Here is a 22,773-nt window from a genome sequence, read left to right on the forward strand (position 1 = left end):
GATTAAGAACCATTCAGGCAACCATAGARACAGCTAGACACCTACACTAAACACAAACCCATCTACTCTACTTAACCCCCTAAACCATACAACCACCCTAGACAATACAAAAACACATACATTCCCCATGTCACACCCTGACCTAACTAAAATAATAAAGGAAACAAAGAATACTAAGGCCAGGGCGTGACAAATGAATGGAATTGTTTTACATTTTTCCTGAGGAATCAGATGACAACACATGTTCATTAGGGCTGAATCTTTTTTCATCCCGAGAATAAATAGGGCCTTTCTCCCGGGTAACCCGGTATTTCCCGCCAAAACCGGAAGTGCCATTCAAAAGCATTATAAAGTATTTAAATATGTCTGCATTTGATTAAAGCTTTGATCAGCATGAAAATTCAAACCTGATGCTACCTGAGCCTGATGAGCCATATATTAAATACATTTTACGAGCCCTACATTAACAACATTTAATGTTAACGAGCCCAAGCCCAAAAAAGGCCAAATGTTTGTGACTTTATCCAATACATAGCCTATGATATAGGCTACTGCACATTACGCACGACAGAAAAACATGAAAGCCCATAGATGTAACTAGCTATATGCTCTCTTGGGTAAATAAATGAATCAGTAGGCTAATCTTTTTTGAGTGTGAACTGTATTACTGTACTGTATTGTATTATACAGTATTTTATGGACAGGAATTACGCACATTGTTCAAACCAAGATAAAGCAGAAGAGAACATGCGATTCTGCTGCAACACATGCGGCCTACAAAGTTACAAGTATAGGCTAGCGAATTTTATTTCATTTTTGAAATATAATAGGGCCTATTTGTATAATTAGTAGGCTGATGCATATATATTTCCCCTAATGTTATTAGCCTACCTCTTCTTTCTCTCTATTGTTGCTTCAGCCCTTCCTCGCTTTAAACAGTTAAATGAAATACGTTTCCTTGTCCGTATCTTCATCATTCTAATGACACCCTTGAATAATATAGGACTAGAATTAGATGCAGAATGCTTAGACTTCTCTTCACAAAGATTGATTGAATGGTTATGGGTCTGAATAAATAACTGCTATAACCTATCCCCCATCTCGCGTTCACTCTTCCTTCAAACTACCGGTGAGTTCTATTGACTTCTGTATTTACAAAGACAGCCGTTGGAACCAAAAATCTAAAATGTGGACTCATAAGACCAAAAGACAGATTTCCACCGGTCTAATGTCAATTGCTTGTGTTTCTTGGCCCAAGCAAGTCTCTTCTTCTTATTGGGGTCCTTTAGTAGTGATTTCTTCGCAGCAATTCGACCATGAAGGCCTGTTTCACGCAGTCTCCTCTGAACAGTTGATGTTGAGATGTGTCTGTTACTTGAACTCTGTGAAGCATTTATTTGGGCTGCAATTTCTGAGGCTGGTAACTCTAATTAACTTCCTTTCCTGTGGCGGTCCTCATGAAAGCCAGTTCATCATAGTGCTTGATAGTTTTTGCGACTGCACTTGAAGCAACTTTTAAAATTCTTGACATTTTCTGCATTGACTGAACTTCATGTCTTAAAGTAATGATGGACTGTCGTTTTTCTTTGATTATTTTAGTTGTTCTTGCCATAATATGGACTTGGTCTGTCTTCTGTATACCGCCCTACCTTGTCACAACACAACGTTTGGCTCAAACGCTTTAAGAAGGAAATAAATCCAGCAAATTAACTATTAACAAGGCACACCTGTTAATTGAAATGCATTCCATGTGACTATCTCATGAAGCTGGTTGAGAGAATGCCAAGAGTGTGCAAAGCTGTCATCAAGGCAAAGGGTGGCTACTTTGAAGAATCTCAAATATAAACTATATTTTGATTTGTTTAACACTTTTTTGGTTACTACATGATTCCATGTGTGTTATTTCATAGTTTTGATGTCTTCACTATTATTCTACAATGTAGAACATAGTACAACAATACAGAAAAACCATTGAATGAGTAGGTGTGTCTAAACTTTTGACTGGTACTGTATGTCATTGAACAACAGTTTGATATTTCAACTCAACTGACTGTTTTAATAGCTATGGGTAAATGTTACTGTATAATTTTGTTGGCATGTTCAATGTCTTCATGATCACAATTCTAGTGAGGTTGTGAGGTCAGTGCAAATTATTGCAGTACTGTATTGTATCACGGGAGCGAGCAAGATTACTTTCGTAAACTAGCCCAAGCTACACAGTCTGCACATTTAGCAGTGCTGGGGATGGTGTAAGACGGATGGATGCTTTTGCTACGTATACTTCCTGCCACCCATTCAACGCCCTCAGCTTGTGCTGGCAAAGAGGGGAGAGGTGTGCTGCAAGCTGGTTGGGAGAAGCGGTCGACGTTGAGTAGCCAGACAGATATTCAGCAATGTAAAGGCTGCAACCAGTCAGTGGAACTCTGGATAGCTTTTTGATCATATACATAGCTTTAACCATGTCGTCAGCTTGCGAGGGAATAGCTTTTTTCTGAAACAACTACTTGAAGGCTAGACTAAACTAGCTAAAAAGTGACTAGTTACAGTAAGTTAGCTATTTTAATTGGTTCATAGCTTAGCTAGCTGCAAGCTAATCTTCGACAAAAAGCTAGCTGGCTATTGTGAACTTCATGACCAACCTAAGGACTCTCGTCTGATGAAGCACATCGCAGGAGTTACTTTTCCAGCTCTAAAACGTAGCAAGACTCCACTGGAGAAGGACGCAAAAATGAAGAAACAGTTCAATCGGATGAAACAACTCGCCAACCAAACAGTTGGCAGGCAAGTAATGTTGGCTGTTGTTAAATTTAGCTAGCTAACGTTAGCTAGTTTTGTCTTTATTGCGGCGTTGGGGGTAGGGATGTTGCCCTGATTTTCTATAGCGTTCATATGCCGTATTGTCAGTTCAGTTGGCTAGAAAATAAATGTTTTGTATCAATAACTGGTCATGTCAAGGCTAAAGTTAACGTGAATGTTGTCCCATTTAATTTGGAGCTTTGTTCATCGAGGAAAAAGTGGTGAGGTTTCCTAAACAGTTCACATCTGTTGCTTGCTATGAACGGTTTGTGCCATGGCTGGAAGTCTAAGCATGTTGTTTCATGGTGAATTTAGCATCACATCTATTCGCCAGCATGCATACCGCACATTTACATAGGTAACGGCCAGATTTGCACATCTACTACTGAGCTAAAGACATTTGACAGCTGTTATCCAAAGACTGTGACGACGTTCTACTTCACGTGGCCGAGCCACAAATGGCTTATGCTGGAAATGGTACAAAAAGTGCTTGCCCTGCAACAGTTTTTGTCCGCATTTAACTGACATTGACCTGGCTGGTTATTCATCCAACAATTTCATGCGGATACATTAACGTTACCTGACGCATGAAAACAATCACGTCCGGGCTGATGGAAAGGTGAAATGCCGGAACAATTTTATTAATGCAATTTGTTCGTTCGACATGGTGGGATATTTTTGTGTCGGTAAAATGTATCATGCGAGAAATGGCAGTGGAAACGCCTTCATGCCAAATATTGATATAATAACCATCATATCGAAGTAAACTTGGGAGTCACGCTATGATATGTTGTGTGGTCCTCCCACTATGACTCGGGAAAGCATGCAGGTTATTAGGCTACAGATGAAGTAAATGGTGAACTTCACAGGGTGGTGAAAGTGCAAGGTGATGAGCTTGATGCTCCTTTCCAATAAATATCGAGGGTCTTATTCTGGTGACATGATGATCAATGCTTGGCTGCCGTTTGGCAAATACAAGTAATATCGCTGTTATCCATAATAATCTCATACTGTAGGTAGGTAGTCTACCCGCACTGTATCTGCTAGCTGTTGGCTAGAGCTCATGTACCAAGACCAGAGTGGGCACATTTGCTACTGGATATAACGCAAGATTTTGTGACAACCGTCAGCAGAGTTGAAAATGCGATAGAAAACAATGTAACGCACAGGCTTTTATCCACAAAAATGTATTTCGATGGAAACATCTCTGGTGGGAAAATGCTCATTGTTTTATGAAGATTTTAGAATATTCACATAAATCTGTCTGAAATTGGATGGAATCCTACCTAGTGAAGAGATTCAAGCAATGTTTTAGGATGCCAGTCCATCAGTGAGTCACCAGTCCTCCAGCTCTGTTGGCTGGCCATGTCACTTCAATGCCATGTCAGTCTAATCTGCTGAGGCAGCCAGGATGAGTGATCAAGTTCATATTAACTGATGCTAACCAAGAGATAACATCCTTGTTTACCCTGTGTGGCTCAAAAGAGCACAGGTGTGCTTGCGGTAGAAGGCCACCAGAACAGTTTCACCTCTAGTACTTATGGGGAGGGGGGGGGGACACTAAACGATCAAGTAATGGAGTCACGCCATGCTCTTCCATTCCACTTTCACTCAGACTAAAACTGAAACTGCCGATTCAAACAGTCTAGAGTTGCATTTGGCATGCAAAATTACACACAGTCAGCAAGATTTAATGCATTAAACAAGCTAGTGTCTAATACCTGAGATAAGTATGACACGATAGTGCTTCAATGTCTCTTCTCACTCTCAACCATAGTCTAGGGCCTCTGGCCTAATCACCAGTAATGGAACTACCCTTGAGAGAGCAGCCCTTTGAATAAGTGTAATCTTTGGGAATATCTTGTCAACGGATCACTAATTCCGTAGGCTTTTATCCATGGAGAGAGATATAGAACCTCCCTGTAACAGTATCCTTGAAAAGGAGAGGACTGCCCTGCCTTGCAGACAGTAGCTAGTAGAATACACAGCCAGTGTTGTTGTCTGGCCAGGTCCAGGTTTCCCAAAAGCATCTTAAGGCTAAGTTCATCATTAGAACCTTCATAGGAGCATCGTTTAATATCTGAGTGGTTTCCCAAAACCATCGTTATTAATGTTGCTCTCCCGCGTCACTTTATACACAAGATCTCCGCTAAACGTAGAATCACATGAGTTTTTTTGTCTCTCTCTGACCGCTGATAACTTCAGAACAAAGTTGACCACAAATACAACGTTGCCAAAGTCTTTGCAATGGTATAAACAAGCAATGTATAAAAAAGATGCTTGAAATTAAAACAGTACGCTATAGGCCTATATTAGTCATATTGAAATACATTTTAATGTTCAATTGCGTTTTATTTAGCTACTTGTAGACCACTCTAATTTGTCTCGGTATTTCATGTGTAGCCTTTCATGTGCGCAATGATGTGCCAAATCTGTGATTTAGTGAATTTTTATTAGAATAAGCCACCTCAATATTTGCAGCTATAGGTGGTAATATAATTCTAATGTTTAGTAAAGATTTGAATCGAGAAAGCTGATCCGAGAGCAGCACTCCCTTTCTTTTCGATCCTATCAGTACCGGAATATTCTCTAAAGACGCACTTAGCTACCTTTCTCTCTGCATGGTGTTTTGGGAAACGCATGTTACATCTTCGGCCTCTGTAGGAAAGATGCATCCTTAAAACACCTAAATTCCATCTCTATCGGGAAACCGGGCCCTGGCCTGTTATCATTACGTGGGGCTGTAGTGTGAGGGGTGCTGCGTGGGAGTATGAATATAACTTTTAGCTATGGGCTAGGGGAGAGCCCAGCACGGGATGGTACGGAAGGTCTCCTTGGCTTCTCTGAGTGAACACATGACCAGAGATGATACACATTGCACAACACGCAACGGTTGTGGCTCTAATAGTTTTAACTAGCTTCAGGTTCCTACTGCCATGATCTCTGATCTGGCAGAACATAATGGCAGGTGAAAGAACAAGTTGGAAACCTATCCAGTCCTTTCAGTGCTGATGGAGAAAAGGTGACTTGGAAAGGAAGCAATTGAAGAGTTTTGAGACACAGCCAAGATAACATCTCAGACTGGGGAATCTTCCTCTGCTCTGGTCTAAGGATCAAAAGTCACCTAGAATGCCACATGTGGATTGTGGAATGGAACATAGCGTTGAATTGGAATGTCCATCCGTTCTACAAACTCTAATTCTATGGGGAGAAACAATGTTCATAGGGCCTAGCTCTAATTCTAGAAAAGATCTGCAAGGCTAAGCTACTCTGTACTTCTTTCCAATTGGCATCTTTTGAATGGCAGTGTAGTTAGCATAGAGAGGCATCCAAGTTGCCATACCCAGATAATCCTGGCGTGTTTATTTGAGTGTAACCGTATCCTGAGTGCTCAGAGTATCCCCTTAATGTACCTTCAGTGCTGTGCCACTGGCTCAGGGTCAACAGACAGGACTGCTGGAAAACGAATCATTTCCTCACTGTATTTGACTAACATTAAATCAGGAGTGTGTGTGATCCAGAAAGCAGACCTGTGGGAGAGTGTAAGTACAAGTATACATGTGAGCATATGTGCGAGCTACGAGCGTGCATGTGAGCATGAATGTGTGTGTGCTTGTTGTGTGTGATAGAGAAGGGCCTTTAGCCTGTCCCTGAGTTCCTGTGATTGTGCCGGAGCAGAACACTGTGTTCAGCAGTCAGCCGCTCAGAGGAAATCTCTCCTTATTCTTCTCCAAACAGGAAATGGCCTGCCAGAGAAGTGCTGTTTCTAAGAAGAGAAAATGGGTGAAAAACACTGGCGTGATGAACGCTAGAGAAGTACCTGTGTAGAAGAGGATGTGAATCCTTGCCTACTCTTGTTTCTTGATTTTAACTCCCAAGTTCTGATGGACTTCAGACAGAACCTGGTGAGGTAACAGGTGATAAGACCGAGCCTGTTCCAGCAGAGTGGTAGAAGGATTGAGGAAAGAATCTAGCCACAGTTTGTCACAGGCAGACAGGTTGCACATCTCAGCACAGTAAGTTGTTTAACTTCTTACGGCTATGACAACAGCCAGTGTAAGTGCAGGGCGCCAAATTCAAACAGAAATTTCATWATTAAAATTCCTCAAACATACAAGTATTTTACACCATTATAAAGATAAAGTTTTGTTAATCCCCCCACAGTGTCCGATTTCAAATAGGCTTTACGACGAAAGTACACCATCTGATTATGTTAGGTCAGTACCTATTCACAGAAAAACAAAGAGAGGAGTCACAAAAAGCAGAAATATAGATAAAATGAATCACTAACCTTTGATGATCTTCATCAGATGACACTCATAGGACTTCATGTTACACAATACATGTATGTTTTGTTCGATAAGTTCATATTTATATCCAAAAATCTCAGTTTACATTGGCGRGTTATGTTCAGTAATGTTTTGCTTCCAAAACATCCGGTGATTTTGCAGAGAGCCACATCAATTTACAGAAATACTCATAATAAACATTGATAAAAGATACAAGTGTTATGCATGGAACTTTAGATAAACTTCTCCTTAATGCAACCGCTGTGTCAGATTTCAAAAAGCTTTACCGAAAAAGCACACCATGCTATAATCTGAGTACAGCGCTCCGAGACCAAAACAAGCCATTCAGATACCCGCCATGTTGTGGAGTCAACAGAAGTCAGAAATAGCATTATAAATATTCAGTTACCTTTGATCTTAATCAGAATGCACTCCAAGGAAWCCCAGTTCCACAATAAATGTTTGTTGTAAATAAATGTCCAAATACCTCCTTTTTGTTCGCGTGTTTAGTTCACAAATCCAAATTCACGACGCGCAGGCCAGACGAAAAGTAAAACAATTCCATTACAGTTCGTAGAAACATGTCAAACGATGTATAGAATCAATCTTTAGGATGTTTATAACATAAATCTTCAATAATATTTCAACCGGAGAATTCCTTTGTCTTTAGAAATGCAATGGAACGCAGCTACCTCTCACGGGCGCACGCCTTACTGAGCTCATGGCATTCTGCCAGACCTCTGGTTGAAACAGCTCTTATTCTCTCCTCCTTCACAGTAGAAGCCTGAAACAAGGTTCTAAAGACTGTTGACATCTTGTGGAAGCCTTAGGAAGTGCAATCGGACCAAATTCRCACTGTATATTGGATAGGCAAAGACTTGAAAACCTACAAACCTCAGATTTCCCACTTCCTGGTTGGATTTTGTTCTCAGGTTTTTGCCTGCCATWTGAGTTCTGTTATACTCACAGACATCATTCAAACAGTTTTAGAAACGTCAGTGTTTTCTATCCAAATCTACTAATAATATGCATATCTTAGCTTCTGGGCCTGAGTAGCAGGCAGTTTACTCTGGGCACCTTATTCATCCAAGCTGCTCAATACTGCCCCTCATCCATAAGAAGTTAAAACCACAAGACATTCTTCAGTTCCCTAGTTCTCAAAGGGTTGGGTGTCTAGGTGGTAGGTCCATGCAACACTGAAATTGACTGGTCAGAAGAAGTGYGCTCAGTAGCACAACATCTCCTTGTAAAACTGGACATAGTAAGGGTGCTGAAGATACTGCAGCACCCCCTGCAAAACCAGAATAATACAAATAAATAAATTATAAAACCTTTACAAATAAAATGTGTAGTGCTCTGAGCCTGTTCTAGTCCTGTATTAGCGGACCCCTCCCCTCGTTGCCGGAAAAAAATCACCACCCCACAACATTTTCCCATGGCTATGAAACCAGACAGCAACAGTATGCTACTTCACACCTGTAAGTATTCAGTTGTGCACAAGTCCTATCATTTCATCTGTGTCCAATATCCATTATGTTGTGAGCCCTGAGCTGCCAACTGTTGCTAATATAACAAACTCAACCTCCTCTCCAAACTGATTGAGTGGTGAAAAGGCCAGCAACAGCCCCTCTATTGTAGAAACCGGATAGAGTATTCATTTACCATCTCCAGCACGTTGCCATGGGGATAATTCTTAGGCTGGTGGCGGGGTGTAGCCTAACTGTTATGTTGTTCAGTGATCCAAGTAACTGTTGTTGCTATAGCTAGCTCGTTCACAAAGCTACCTCGTGGTGAGTGTAACAGTTCTACAGAGCCTGGTGTAGTCACTCGGCTCCATTCACTTTAATAGCCCAGGTCAGCTGAGAGAGGCTAAACAATTGTTTTGTTGTTGCTCCTGGGCTGGGACATTATACTAGSTCTATTTTTGTTTTTAGTGACGCAGTTTAGTTTGTCTGGATGAGCGAGTGTGGCTTTTATGTTGTTGGATATAGGCTACTGCTACTCATATTTGTTTATACACCAAATAACCATGCAAATATAATGGATTGGTGCTCCGAGTCAATAATTCCATGCAGACGCATTCCATGCACTCTGAACTGTTATATAACACAGAGGCAATAAATGGGAGACAGCTAGAGGGATTCTGACCTGTGGTTTAGTAATATGTTTTAAAGTGTGTTTCTCTCTGGAGTGCTGTAGATGTGGTGAGTGATGTGAGTCTCATATGTCCCCTCTGGCCCTGGCTGCCTACTGCTGCTAGAACCATGTATGTCCCCTCTGGCCCCCTATTAGTGCACTACTTTTGCCATTTGGAACGCAGGCCATGTCTTCTGGTTTCTGAGGTTGAATGTCCACACACTTCATGTGACCTCACCAAGCTGCTTGGCTTCAGGCACTTCTCCAGAAAACTTCTCGACTTGAATCCTCGCTGGATTTGGTTTTGGGGCTTGGCTCGCAGCCCCTTTCTCTRGTTCTCCTTCCCTTTCTGCCTCCATCTTTCTCTCTTAGCCTCCATCTCTTTCTCCTCTTTTTTTCTCTCTCGCGCTCACTTACCATGCCTCTCTCTGGGTTGTAATTGGAAGCAGCTGTCCACCACTGTCACAAGGTTACTATAGTGCACAGAGCACAGTTTTTGGAGYAGAGGAGGGACTCCGTTGAGTTTAGGGCTCCAGTTACTGACCGACTGTCTGCTGTTTAACATCTGACCTGAGAACTTTTCSCTGTACCTCAGCCTAAACCTGAGCAGTGTGACCTTAACAGTGAAACTGTACCAGGKCCAGTTGGCAAGGGGAAACGTTACAAGRTACAAAACGGGTTACTTGACTTGTAGGAGGAATAGAAAGGCATGGGGGAGGGGGAGAGAGGGAATGGACTATGGAGTCTTGTGTGAAAGCACCATTTTCAACATGTTGGTCACATGCAATATCACACCGTCTCTTTGCTGAGGTATGAAATGACAGAATCCTACTCATTACTCCACATGCTTAATCTAGCCTAGGTTATGTCAATTTTGTTTTGAGACAATTTCACTTCACCATTYGCTTTGAACGGGGCACCTGGCTCACGCCCGGGAAGCAGCCCGGTTCCTAAATGAATACAGCCTGGAATCGAACCAGGGTCTGTAGTAGAGGTCGACCGATTAATCGGCATGGCAGATTTAATTAGGGTTGATTTCAAGTTTTCATAACAATGGGTAATCAGCATTTTTCGATGACGATTACATTGCACTCCACAAGGAACTGCGTGGCAGGCTGACCACCTGTTACGCGCGGGCAGCAAGGATCCATGGTAAGTTGCTAGCTAGCATTAAACTTATCTTATAAAAAAACAATCTAAACAATCACTAGTTAACTACACATGGTTGATATTACTAGGTTAACTAGCTTGTCCTGCGTTGCATATAATCAATGCGGTGCCTGTTAATTTATCATCGAATCACAGCCTACTTCGCCAAACTGGTGATGATTTAACGAAAGCACAATCGTTGCACGAATGTACCTAACCATAAACATCAATGCCTTTCTTAAAATCAACACACAGAAGTAGATTTTTTTAAACCTGCATATTTAGTTAAAATAAATTCATGGTAGCAGGCAATATTAACTAGGGAAATTTTGTCACTTCTCTTGCGTTCATTGCACGCAGTGTCAGGGTATATGCAACAGTTTGGGCCGCATGGCTTGTTGCGAACTAATCAGAATTTGTCCGAATTTTACATAATTATGACATAACATTGAAGGTTGTGCAATGTAACAGCAATATTTAGACTTAGGGTTGCCACCCGTTAGATAAAATACGGAACGGTTCCGTATTTCACTGAAAGAATAAACATTTTGTTTTCGAAATGATATTTTCCGGATTTGACTATATTAATGACCAAAGGCTCATATTTCTGTGTGTTATTATAGTATYATTAAATCTATTATTTGATAGAGCAGTCTGACTGAMCGGTGGTAGGCAGCAGCAGGCTCGTAAGCATTCATTCAAACTTTACTGCGTTTGCCAGCAATGCTTAGCAATGCTTGAGGCACAGCGCTGTTTATGACTTCAAGCCTATCAACTCCCGAGGTTAGGCTGGCAATACTATAGTGCCTATTAGAACATCCAATAGTCAAAGGTATATGAAATACAAATGGTATAGAGCGAAATAGTCCTATAATAACTACAACCTAAAACTTCTTACCTGGGAATATTGAAGACTCATTTTAAAAGGAACCACCAGCTTTCATATGTTCTCATGTTTTGAGCAAGGGTTACAACATGATTCCATCTTATTTCATAGTTTTGATGTCTTCACGGTTATTCTACAATGTAGAAATTAGTAAAAATTAAGAAAAACCCTTGAATGAGTGGGTGTGTCCAAACTTTTGACTGGTACTGTATATAATATCTGTTCTTTATCTGTGGAATAAAGACCGATACAAATATTTCTGTGAAAGGCTAATATCAGCTGACAATATCGGTCAACCTATTTATCGGTCGGGCTCTAACCCCCACCATGTAAACCAATAGTGCTCAGGCTTTCATGTGGTTTTCTATACTGGGTGCCAGTCTGCTTCAACCAACTACCTGTTGTCTCACCAAGGCAACAATGTACCCTAGTTGTGTTGTATAATACATTTCAAACAGTGTGGTTGGTACACAGGCTAGTGCAGTGGTTCACATGAAGAGATGCCTGCCCATAATACCTGACCCTGTTCTTCTGCACTGTGTGGAATCTAGTCTGTCTGGAAAGGTCTCATTGTATTGACAGTGTTTGCACATACAAAGTGTCTCTAATCAGTAGCTGTCAAACCTAATCTATCTCCTGTTGTATTTTCTCATCCACAGAGCGGAGAAAACAGAAGTCCTCAGCGATGACCTTCTACAGGTAAATAAATTATTACCTAGGCTACATTTTTGCATTTACTCTACCAACTCTCCCATTACGTGCTGTACAGTAAGTCAGTGGAACTGCGGACTCAGCATATGTGAATACAAGAGGCTCTTAGCTTAGTTACAGATTAGAGGTCGACCGATTAATCGGAATGGCCGATTAATTAGGGCCGATTTCAAGTTTTCATAACAATCGGAAATCGGTAATTTTAGACGCCGATTTTGCATATATATATWTTTTTTTACACCTTTATTTAACTAGGCAAGTCAGTTAAGAACACATTCTTATTTTCAATGACGGCCTAGGAACTGTGGGTTAACTGCCTTGTTCAGGGGCAGAACGACAGATTTTTACCATGTCAGCTCAGGGATTCAGTCTTGCAACCTTACGGTTAACTAGTCCAACGCTCTAACCACCTGCCTCACGAGGAGCCCGCCTGTTACGRGAATGCAGTAAGAAGCCAAGGTAATTTGCTAGCTAGCATTAAACTTATCTTATAAAAAGCAATCAATCAATCATAATCACTAGTTATAACTACACATGGTTGATGATATTACTAGTTTATCTAGCGTATCTCCATTGCACTCTGAACTGTTATATAACACAGAGCAATAAATGGGAGACAGCTAGAGGATTCTGACCTGTGGTTTAGTAATATGTTTAAAGTGTGTTTCTCTCTGGAGTGCTGTAGATGTGGTGAGTGATGTGAGTCTCATATGTCCCCTCTGGCCCTGGCTGCCTACTGCTGCTAGAACCATGTATGTCCCCTCTGGCCCCCTATTAGTGCACTACTTTTGCCATTTGGAACGCAGGCCATTGTCTTCTGGTTTCTGAGGTTGAATGTCCACACACTTCATGTGACCTCACCAAGCTGCTTGGCTTCAGGCACTTCTCCAGAAAACTTCTCGACTTGAAATCCTCGCTGGATTTGGTTTGGGGCTTGGCTCGCAGCCCCTTTCTCTTTTCTCCTTCCCTTTCTGCCTCCATCTTTCTCTCTTAGCCTTCATCTCTTTCTCCTCTTTTTTTCTCTCTCGCGCTCACTTACCATGCCTCTCTCTGGTTGTAATTGGAAGCAGCTGTCCACCACTGTCACAAGGTTACTATAGTGCACAGAGCACAGTTTTTGGAGAAGAGGAGGGACTCCGTTGAGTTTAGGGCTCCAGTTACTGACGACTGTCTGCTGTTTAACATCTGACCTGAGAACTTTTCCCTGTACCTCAGCCTAAACCTGAGCAGTGTGACCTTAACAGTGAAACTGTACCAGGCCCAGTTGGCAAGGGGAAACGTTACAAGCTACAAAACGGGTTACTTGACTTGTAGGAGGAATAGAAAGGCATGGGGGAGGGGGAGAGAGGAATGGACTATGGAGTCTTGTGTGAAAGCACCATTTTCAACATGTTGGTCACATGCAATATCACACCGTCTCTTTGCTGAGGTATGAATGACAGGAACTACTCATATTTGTTTATACACCAAATAACCATGCAAATATAATGGATTGGTGCTCCGAGTCAATAATTCCATGCAGACGCATTGTCATTATTACAAATACATTTAAAAAAATCGTCCAATTAATTGGTTTTGGCCTTTTTTTTGGTCCTCCAATAATCGGTATCGGCGATGAAAAATCATAATCGGTCGATCTCTATTACAGATGTCATTCTTCCTCATGTTGGTAACAAAATGTAACACTCTGCCAGGAAATCTGACAATCTCTGGTACTAATAGTGCCAAAGTAATGACAATGTGTGTGTGTATATTCTATTCATTTCAGTTCAATTTAGTTTGATGGTCTTCTCCGGTGCTGTTCGTAGTCTGGTTCCCATGGAAATTCCCATTGAGTCTAGAGACAGCAGGTGGAGTCCCTCAGAATTCCTGTTGCTCAGTGAAGACATTCCATACACTCAACACTTTATTTCTGTCATTCCGGAATGTTATTGTTCTTTTGGTTTTCTCCACCCCATTTAAAGTCAGAGAGGGCGTGCGTGTACAGAAACAACACTATTGAAAAGAGACAGCCTCCTGCTGTTGCTTCAAGCCTACTTCTCTTTCAGTCACGTTAGATAAATAGCATGCGTTTGACTGGAGAGAAGTATACTGGAATGAAACAGTCATGGGACCCAAACACACAGCATTTGAGTGACAACTAGCATGACAGTGTTCTATTTAGAAGCAGTATGAGGCGTTTTCATGGAAGGAGTAAGTGTCTGTCCAACAGCAGTTATGAATAGCTGCTACTGAGGTGGGGACATTTTATAGTATCTGACAGTTGACTCTGTTTCCCCTCCAAGGCGTTTTGTGTGCGACCTTCCTTTAACAACCTTCCATGGCCCACTGTGACTCAGACTCCTCTGTATTCCACATGTCACATCTCTCACGCGACCATGTCAGTCTGAGAACACACTGTTGGATCTTTCTCGTGTCCCTAGAAGCACTGGAGTGTCTGGTGCTTGATCACCACTCATCGGTTTTCTGCTTCAGCCAACTCCTCTCTGCCGTGTTTGTCATTCCATATGTGTATGCTCTGGGTTAGTGGGTTTGGCATCCATGTTTGCTCTGGTTTTGCCKGCTGTAAATGTATGGCATGCATGAGATGACATGAGTAGGCTAAAGAGTGGTCAACAGCACAAACAGATGAGACGTCTAGTAGAGCTGGATGTGTAGAATTGCAGGATATGCGCTTTAAAACTAAACTTTTCTCTGCATCCCATGACAAAATGTATAATATATAGAACTGCAGGAAAAAGCTTTAAACCTTCAAAATGTTTTCTCTGCCAACGAGGGGTGTGAACAGTTGGTCATGAACTGTGCTTGTGCCCATAGAAATAGACAGGGGGGGTGTTCCCCAATGCAGGAGGGGGGGGTGTTCCCCAATGCTGGGAGTGGAGCCGGAGTGATAAAGTTTGGGAACCCCTGGTTTAGGCTACTGCTGTTTTTGTTTGGACACAGACAAGCTCTCACACCCTTCTTTGGCTAAGCGTGTTGTGCGCTGTGTGCTTGTCTGGACGTGTTCTCATCAGTCCTGGCACACACACTCCTCAGTCACATTACAGTGGAGATTCCCAGCTCAGTGGATGCGTCATAGACCTAACTAGGCTCTGAGCTGATCACAGTTAGTACAACAACTTCTGTCTGTCTCTTTCACATCCTTCTGGTTTGTTTAGTCAGTGTTTCCSCTGCAGTCATTTAGCTGTGGCGCTACGCCACCGCATAAAAATATGGAACATGTAAAAATAGGCGCACTTTAAAGATGCTAGGACAGTCCACATTTGCAAACAAAATGAGTAATGAATAGAGAAGTCAGACAACTCATAGTAGAATAGTTTATCTATTTACCTAGTCTGCTTGTTGTTGTACCTTCAGAAAGTAATCATACCCCTTGACTTATTACACATTTTGTTGTTACAGCCTGAATTCAAAATGGATTCAATAGATGTTTATTTTGTCACCTATTTACACACAGTGAAAACATATATTTTTTGCAAATGTATTGAAAATGACATGCAGAAATCTAATTTACAGAAGTATTCACACCCCTTTGCTATGACACTCCAAATTGAGCTCAGGTGCATCCAATTTCCTTTAATCATCCTTGAGACGTCAGTACAACTTGATTGGAGTCCACTTGTGGCCAATTCAATTGTTTGGACATGATTTAGAAGGATGCACACCTGTCTATGTAAGGTCCACAGTTGACAGTGCATGTCAGAGTAGAAACTATACCATGAAGTCCAAGGAACTGTCCATAGATCTCAGAGATGGAATGTTTAGAAGGCATACAACGGCTGTGCAGGTGCCTTGTTTTTCGCAGAGGGAGGGAGCTCCAGTCTCATTTTGTTCATGGTGCCATCCAGACTTGTTTTCTTTGCAAGAAACTTGTTTGCCAATGACAGTGAAGTGAAGAAATGTCTCAACCTTGCCAACACAAGGTTCTACAAGCCGKATCACCACATTCTCCGACASTAGCTCACCTGCTGCCCGATGTGGATATTTTCCCAGATARTGAAAGCACAATTACGCARGCTCTCACTGTGTTGTTGMGCCAGTAACCGAAAGGTTGRTGYATCYAATCCTGAGCTGACAGGGTAAAAATCTGTCGTTCTGCCCCTGAGCAAGACAGTTAACCCACTGTTCCCCAGGCGCCGAAGACGTGGATGTCAATTATGGCAGCCCCCTGCACCTCTCTGATTCCGAGGGGTTGGGTTAAATGCAGAAGACACATTTCAGTTGAATCCATTCAGTTGTACAACTGACTAGGTATCCCCCTTTCCCTTAGCCTACTCCAAGTAGGCCAGAGTAGACTGATAAGACTGCTTTGATTCAGTGGACTGAAATAATGTACATACTAGAGGTTGACCAATTATGATTTTTCAAAGCCGATAACGATTTTTTAATTTATTTAAAAAAAACATGTTATTATTTTTAAAATGTATTTAACATTTTATTTTTTATTTTTTTTAATTAATTTTTATGTATATTAGTTTGTAATAATGACAATTACAACAATACTGAATGAACAATGAACACTTTTTTATTTTAACTTAATATAATACATAAATAAAATCAATTTAGTCTCAAATAAATAATGAAACATGTTCAATTTGTTTTAAATAATGCAAAAACTGTGTTGGAGAAGAAAGTAAAAGTGCAATATGTGCCATGTAAAAAAAGCTGATGTTTAAAACTTCTTTGGGATAGGGGGCGGTATTTTGACGTCCGGATGAATAGAGTATAATTGGTAGATTTGGATAGAAAACACTCTAAAGTTTCTATAACTGTTAAAATAATGTCTGTGAGTATAACAGAACTGACGCATTTCCAAACTCCCCCCATCACACTTCCCTTGTAACGAATGGTGATAGCTGCATGCAAGTACCGCATTCCAAACTCCCGCCCATCACATTCACCATGCTGTAATACTAGCGGAAGTAGCTCGACTGTGACTGCGGGGGCGGGAGAGGTTGGAATTGCATACTAGTTATCGCCGAACAGCAAACCACGCCTACATGTTCTACACAATCAGTGGTAGCATGGAATTGTTCGTTTGGATGTCTGTTGGTTTCTGAACTGCCCAAGTGTGATGGAACTTGTGTTTGTTGTGTGATATGTGGGTGGAGTGTTGTGAGATATATGCCATGGATCTGCTTGGAACTAACATATGTTTGTGTTTTGAGTGGCGCCAAAGTCTGATTTTGCTCACCATGTTACATGGTGTGATTGATGATGAGTGTGTGAACAGTTCCCATCAAAATAAACTTTGATGGGGTGAGTTCTGTCGAAGAGTTAAACTACGATACACGTGCCCTTTGGTGTGTTTCAATGCGCTGCAGAAGGCTCTCAACCCATCGTCATGACCAGGGCAAGGTGGCATTCCAAACTCTCCGACATATCCCTCTTCACCAGATCACTACTGGTAGGGACAACGCAACTGCCTTATTATTTCTCTACTTGCGGCGCGAGACAGGTGCGGCCGGCCGCGCTACGTCTTCTGCCTGCCCTCCGCGCTACGTGTGCGGTGGGGTGGGCGGCCAGGGGAGAGCGCGTGGTCGGGGGAGAGGGCGGGTGGGGTGGGAGAGGGGGGAGCCGCGGGTTTTCTGGCGCTCGTTAGACCGGCGCGATGCTTGCACGGAACCCTCTAATCTCCTCTGCTCCTCTTCCAGCCAGTGTAATTCCAGAGCTTCCCCACAGTGGTGCTTTACGCGATAAGTGTATTTTTGCGTTTTCTTACGCTCAGGTCAAATGTTTCTCTGCGTTTTTTGCCGTTCTATGGTGTTAGAATAAGTCTGGCTCCCTCCGATAGATCTAGTTGTAAATTTGTTGTTGTGCTTTGTCTTGTGTCCCTTTAAGAATGTGTGGTGTTCATTTCACCAAGGGTAATTATTGTGTGAATCCCTTATTAATCTTAATTCTCATACCCTGAATCGCTTTACAGGTATATAGTTTGTTTGATCTCATCCTGTCATTCTGCGTCGGTCCCTGTGTTTGGGGGGAGTTTCTTGTGATATGGCAGCGACTAAGGTTGATAGCCTATCTGCCACCATAGTTATGCAGGGTTCCATAGAGACTAACTAGTCACCACGAACACTGCCATCATTAATACCAAAAAAACAAAATCTCTCAACCCCACAAACATTACACATGACTCCCACGGCCCAAAAACAAACGAATGCTCAGCAGTGTGATAATCCGGCCGTGAGTTTCGAAGTCGGCTGAAAACACCAAGCATGACAGGAGGTAAACGAATTACGCCGCATCTAAGTGATGCCAAGATTTCACCATCGTGTGACAGGAAGTACGTTTGGATCAAACGGGAATGTGGGCCGTGTCATGTGGTATGAGAGAAGTCCCAGACCATACCTCTACCGAGCATGTCACACCTTAGATGCATTGCGTGGTCCGAAGCCTTGTATTGAATGCTATTCATGGTGACTGAAAGGGCCACGATCCAACTGGTGTAAGGGCCTTAGTTACCTAACGTAAACATCCTCTTAATTGTTTCTATTCACAACTGCCGGATCTCAAATATATCGTAAACCCCCAATAACTCAATACTCGCGCAAATTCATCATACTTACGAACGATCGGAGAGTACGACACTTACTGGTCGTTACGGTGCAGGACAGGACGTGTAGAAGGATTGGAAAGTTTTGATAAGGACCTGAATATGAAATGGCAACGCCTGTCACCGGTGTGTTTCACATGTTACACAATTGATACGTTTGTGATGTTTTACCCTATGGTAAAGTTTTTGATTAACGAGTAATCACAGTACCAGATCCTCCATAAAGATAGTCTTCAGCTGATGCTAACATGCTCTTGTCATCTCAATGCTTTTCATGGGACATTAGTGGTTTGTAACATCGCTGAACCAGAGGGCTTATGTCTGCCAATTGTCTCAATATCCCTCCCCATCGAACACATTTCGCACCACAGTAACTATTAGACCATCCCAGGTGTAAATCTCTTTTAAGATCACCATCTGTTACAGGGAAGTGTGTCGATGAAGGACGGTTGCGGTGGAATGCAGTGCGACTAGTAATGATTGCCAGTTAGAAGAAATCTGACAACTATGGTTGGTTTAACATTTCACCTACCAAACTTTCAACAGCAGCGCATCCTGATGCATCGAGGTGGGGGTGTAGTATGCTATCCACACAGACTTAGTTTAACTCCTAGCCCTACGGAACGTATTGCGACCCTATGTGCTCGCTGACACTGCCATCAACTCTAGTCTGCATTTCCAAACTCCCCCCACTCACACATTCCCTGTTATCCAGGTTCGAACTGTGCATTCTCAACTAGTCTGCCTCATTCCCAAAGCTCCTGTCCCCATCAGTCTACTTTACCCCCAAAGGTGTAAATTGCGTTGAACTGCCATCAACTAGGTCATCTCGCAATCCAAACTTCCCGTCCATCACACTCCCTGCCATGTAACACTGATTGATATCTCTGCCTAATCAACGTAAAGATCCTGCCCATTCCCCCCTCACGACTTCCCTTTTTGCTAACATGGTGAATCTATGCTTATCAAGACTAGTCTGCCATTCCCAACCTTCCCCCCATCACACTTCCCATGTAAGCATGGGCTGTGAAAACTGCAGTTTCAACTAGTCTGCAGGTTCCAAACTCCCCCATCACACTTCCTCATGCTAACATGGTGAACTGCTAACTCAACATAGTCTGCCTATTCTCACACTGTCCCCCATCACACTTTCCCATGACATGGGGAACTGCCAGTGCATTCACTAATCTGCTATTCCAAAATCTCCCCCATCACACTTCCCTATTGTACTATGCGTGAACTGCCAACATCAAGCTCAGTCTGCATTCCCACAACTCCACCCCCTCTACAGCTTCACTACGCCTGATTAACCATGCGTGAACTGCCATACAATCAGCTCGTGCCATTTTCTCTAACTCTAGCCCCCATCTCACTCATTTTTCTTCTCCTCCCCCCTGTAGCACACCTGAACGCCCCATCACCCATATCCTGCGCTTATTTCCATCAACTAGCCCACACCAAAAAATTCACAGACGATGCCACCTAGTAACATCTGCGACTGAACACCTGCCCAGATCAACTATCTGCGCCCATTCCAAGAGCTCCCTCTCCATACACCTGTGCCCCTCTCTGCCAACCCATGGTTCTAGCTACTTGCCGCGCGACACATCACGACCTTGAGTCTGCCCCATTTCCAATATGACTGTCTCCGTTGCTCTTATCTATCAGGCTCCCAAATGATAACTACATGTGGTGAACTGCATCAACTAGTTCTGCATTCCCAAACTCCCCAGCTCAAATCACACTTCCCTCCTAAGAGTGCCATAACATGGCCCAAATGTCAAGATACTGCACACTACTAGCAAATTAACACTATAAAGTCTTAGTTTCATATCAACAAAACCTTCCCTTTCCACTCTGCTAAAACATCTCCTCCACTTCCCGCTAAACATGGTTGGTGAAACTAGCTAAACAACTACGTTGCATTCCAAACTCCCCCATCACATCTTCCCTGTAACATGCGTGAAACGTGCATCAACTTAGTCTGCATTCCCATAAACATCGCCACACTCCCTACACCACTCTCCTCACTTGTAAACGGAGTGCATCAGAACTGCAAATTCAAAATTGAGTCTGCATTCTCTAAAAACTCTCATCCCTCATACAGCCAATATTTACAGAACAAACCCTATGCAACCCAATCGCTCGAGCTCCCACAGGTCTTGCGTAGAGTACCTGACAGTCAATCTATCCCTGAACATAATCCCCCCCCTCACTATCTTTCCCTGTAACATGAGTGAACTGCATTCTCTGAGCGACATTCCACCTTCCCCCATCACAACATAGTCCACAAACCATTGGACTGTTAACATTACCTGTCTGGTTTAACTGAGCCAATCACGAGCGACTAGTCTGCACCCCCATCCACAACTCCCCCCTACAAATCGTGCGCGCGCCAACATGGTCAGACTGCATACAAACTACAGCCTGCAACTTCTGCCCCCTCACACTTCTCTTCAATCGTAACAACATGAGTGAAACTGCGAGTACATTGCTAGGTACTGCCATCTCCAACTCACCGCGCGAGTGCAAACAAGTCACTTCCCATGATAACATGGTGAATTAGCAACAACTAGAGTCTGCCATTCACACAACTCCCGCCACAGCACACTTCCCTCCTAACAGAGGTGAAGCTGCATCAAACTAGTCCTGCATATTCCAGAACTTCCCCCCATCACACTTCCCTCTAACATGCCGCTGCAAGCGTGCCTGATAGGCAATAGAGTCGTTGGCATCTCCAAACTCCCCATCTCCATCACAACTGTCCCTATTAATGCGTGTCTTGTCCAACGAAACTATATGTCTGTCCATTAATCCAAACTCACCCACCTATACCTCATACCATTGTCTTCTGTACTTACGACATCTTGAGTGGGTAAAGCTCTGCGAAATCAACTAAATCGAGTCTCTTGGATTCCAAAGCTCTTCCTCACCAGTTCTTTCAGCACACCCATTCTACCCATAAAACCATGGATCACAACTCGGTTTCCGCACATACCCAACTCTACGATCGGCACTTTTATTCTCAATCCCAAATCTCCCTACCATCTACAAACCAAACTCTAGTCACCTGCTAAGCCGCATGTTGGCTCAACTGCCTTTGTATATTCTAACTTGTTCATGCAATTACACAATAACATCCCTCACATCACATCTTCCCCTCTTGTCACATGCGTGTGAACCTGTCATCAACTAGTCTGCCATTCCAAACTCCCCCATCCTACAACATTCTCAACTTATGGTATAACATTGGGCTGAACTGCCAACACCGTAGCGTCTTGCCATGCTCCAAACTGCCCCATCACAAACATAATCTTCCCCCAACTCTGTGTTCCCTCCTTGTTAACAAAAATGTGTGAGCACTCGCATCCAATCAAACACTTAAATCGCCAGAGCATGTATTTACACCAAAAAACATTACCCCCCCAATCCCAAACACGTTTCCCCCAATCGATACGACACTTGGTCATATGAAACTTGCCAAACAACTAGACTCCTGCAATAGTTGCCATACCCCCCCCATCATCACATTACCGCGCGCAAGTAACATATAACTACGTGCTAGAACAATAGCATTTAAGCAATGCTAAAGTGCGTATATTTGCATTTTCTCTATCACTCCCGCCCATACACTTCCCTGTAACATGGTGAACTGCATTCCAACTAGTCTGGGATGTGCGCGAGAACTGCCCCCCAATCAACAAAACAATCCTCACCATAATGAAACGCACATCTTGGTAACTCCTCACTGCATCGAACTAGTCCTCGCACTTCGCGAAAAAACCTACCTACCCACCGAGTCCACCTCCAACTATTCGCGCGTGTAGACAAGGTCGCAAACCCTGCTATACAGAGCAATACAGAACTCTATCGCATTATCTTCTACAAACTGTGCCTACCCTATCCACAAACTAATCACCCAGACACCTGAGTAGAAGTTAACACTGCGCTCTCTACTACAAAAGAGATCGTCGCGTGATCTTCCACCAATACTCCACGCCTGAATATGCACCACTTCCCCCTTGATGAAGCAACTACTGCGAATGAAATCCGCCCATCAACTAGTCTTGCATTCCAAACTGCGCACCCCACATCACTATCTTCTCCGTCCCTTTTATTGACAAGACATGTGGGTGACCCTGAGCATTTCTCCATATGCAATCTAGTTGGTAGGATGCCAGAAATTTCTTTTTGATGGGGGGGGGGGGGGGCCGTTTGTCCTCGGATTTCACCTGCCATTTCCATTCCTG

The 22,773-nt window shown here is 42.8% G+C and overlaps 1 protein-coding gene across 1 annotated transcript in view; it reads left to right on the top strand.

The window, feature by feature from the left end:
* The first annotated feature begins 2,193 nt into the window (after window positions 1–2,193).
* The window catches only part of arhgap17a (Rho GTPase activating protein 17a), a 56,011-nt gene continuing 35,431 nt past the window's right edge, over window positions 2,194–22,773 (top strand). The window contains 2 exon segments of the mRNA XM_070444936.1: window positions 2,194–2,781; window positions 11,916–11,955. Of these exon segments, the coding sequence (XP_070301037.1) occupies window positions 2,657–2,781; window positions 11,916–11,955 (165 nt within the window). The 5' untranslated portion in view covers window positions 2,194–2,656.

The sequence above is a fragment of the Salvelinus sp. IW2-2015 genome, linkage group LG8, assembly GCF_002910315.2.
Source record: "Salvelinus sp. IW2-2015 linkage group LG8, ASM291031v2, whole genome shotgun sequence".
NCBI classification, from domain to species: domain Eukaryota; kingdom Metazoa; phylum Chordata; class Actinopteri; order Salmoniformes; family Salmonidae; genus Salvelinus; species Salvelinus sp. IW2-2015.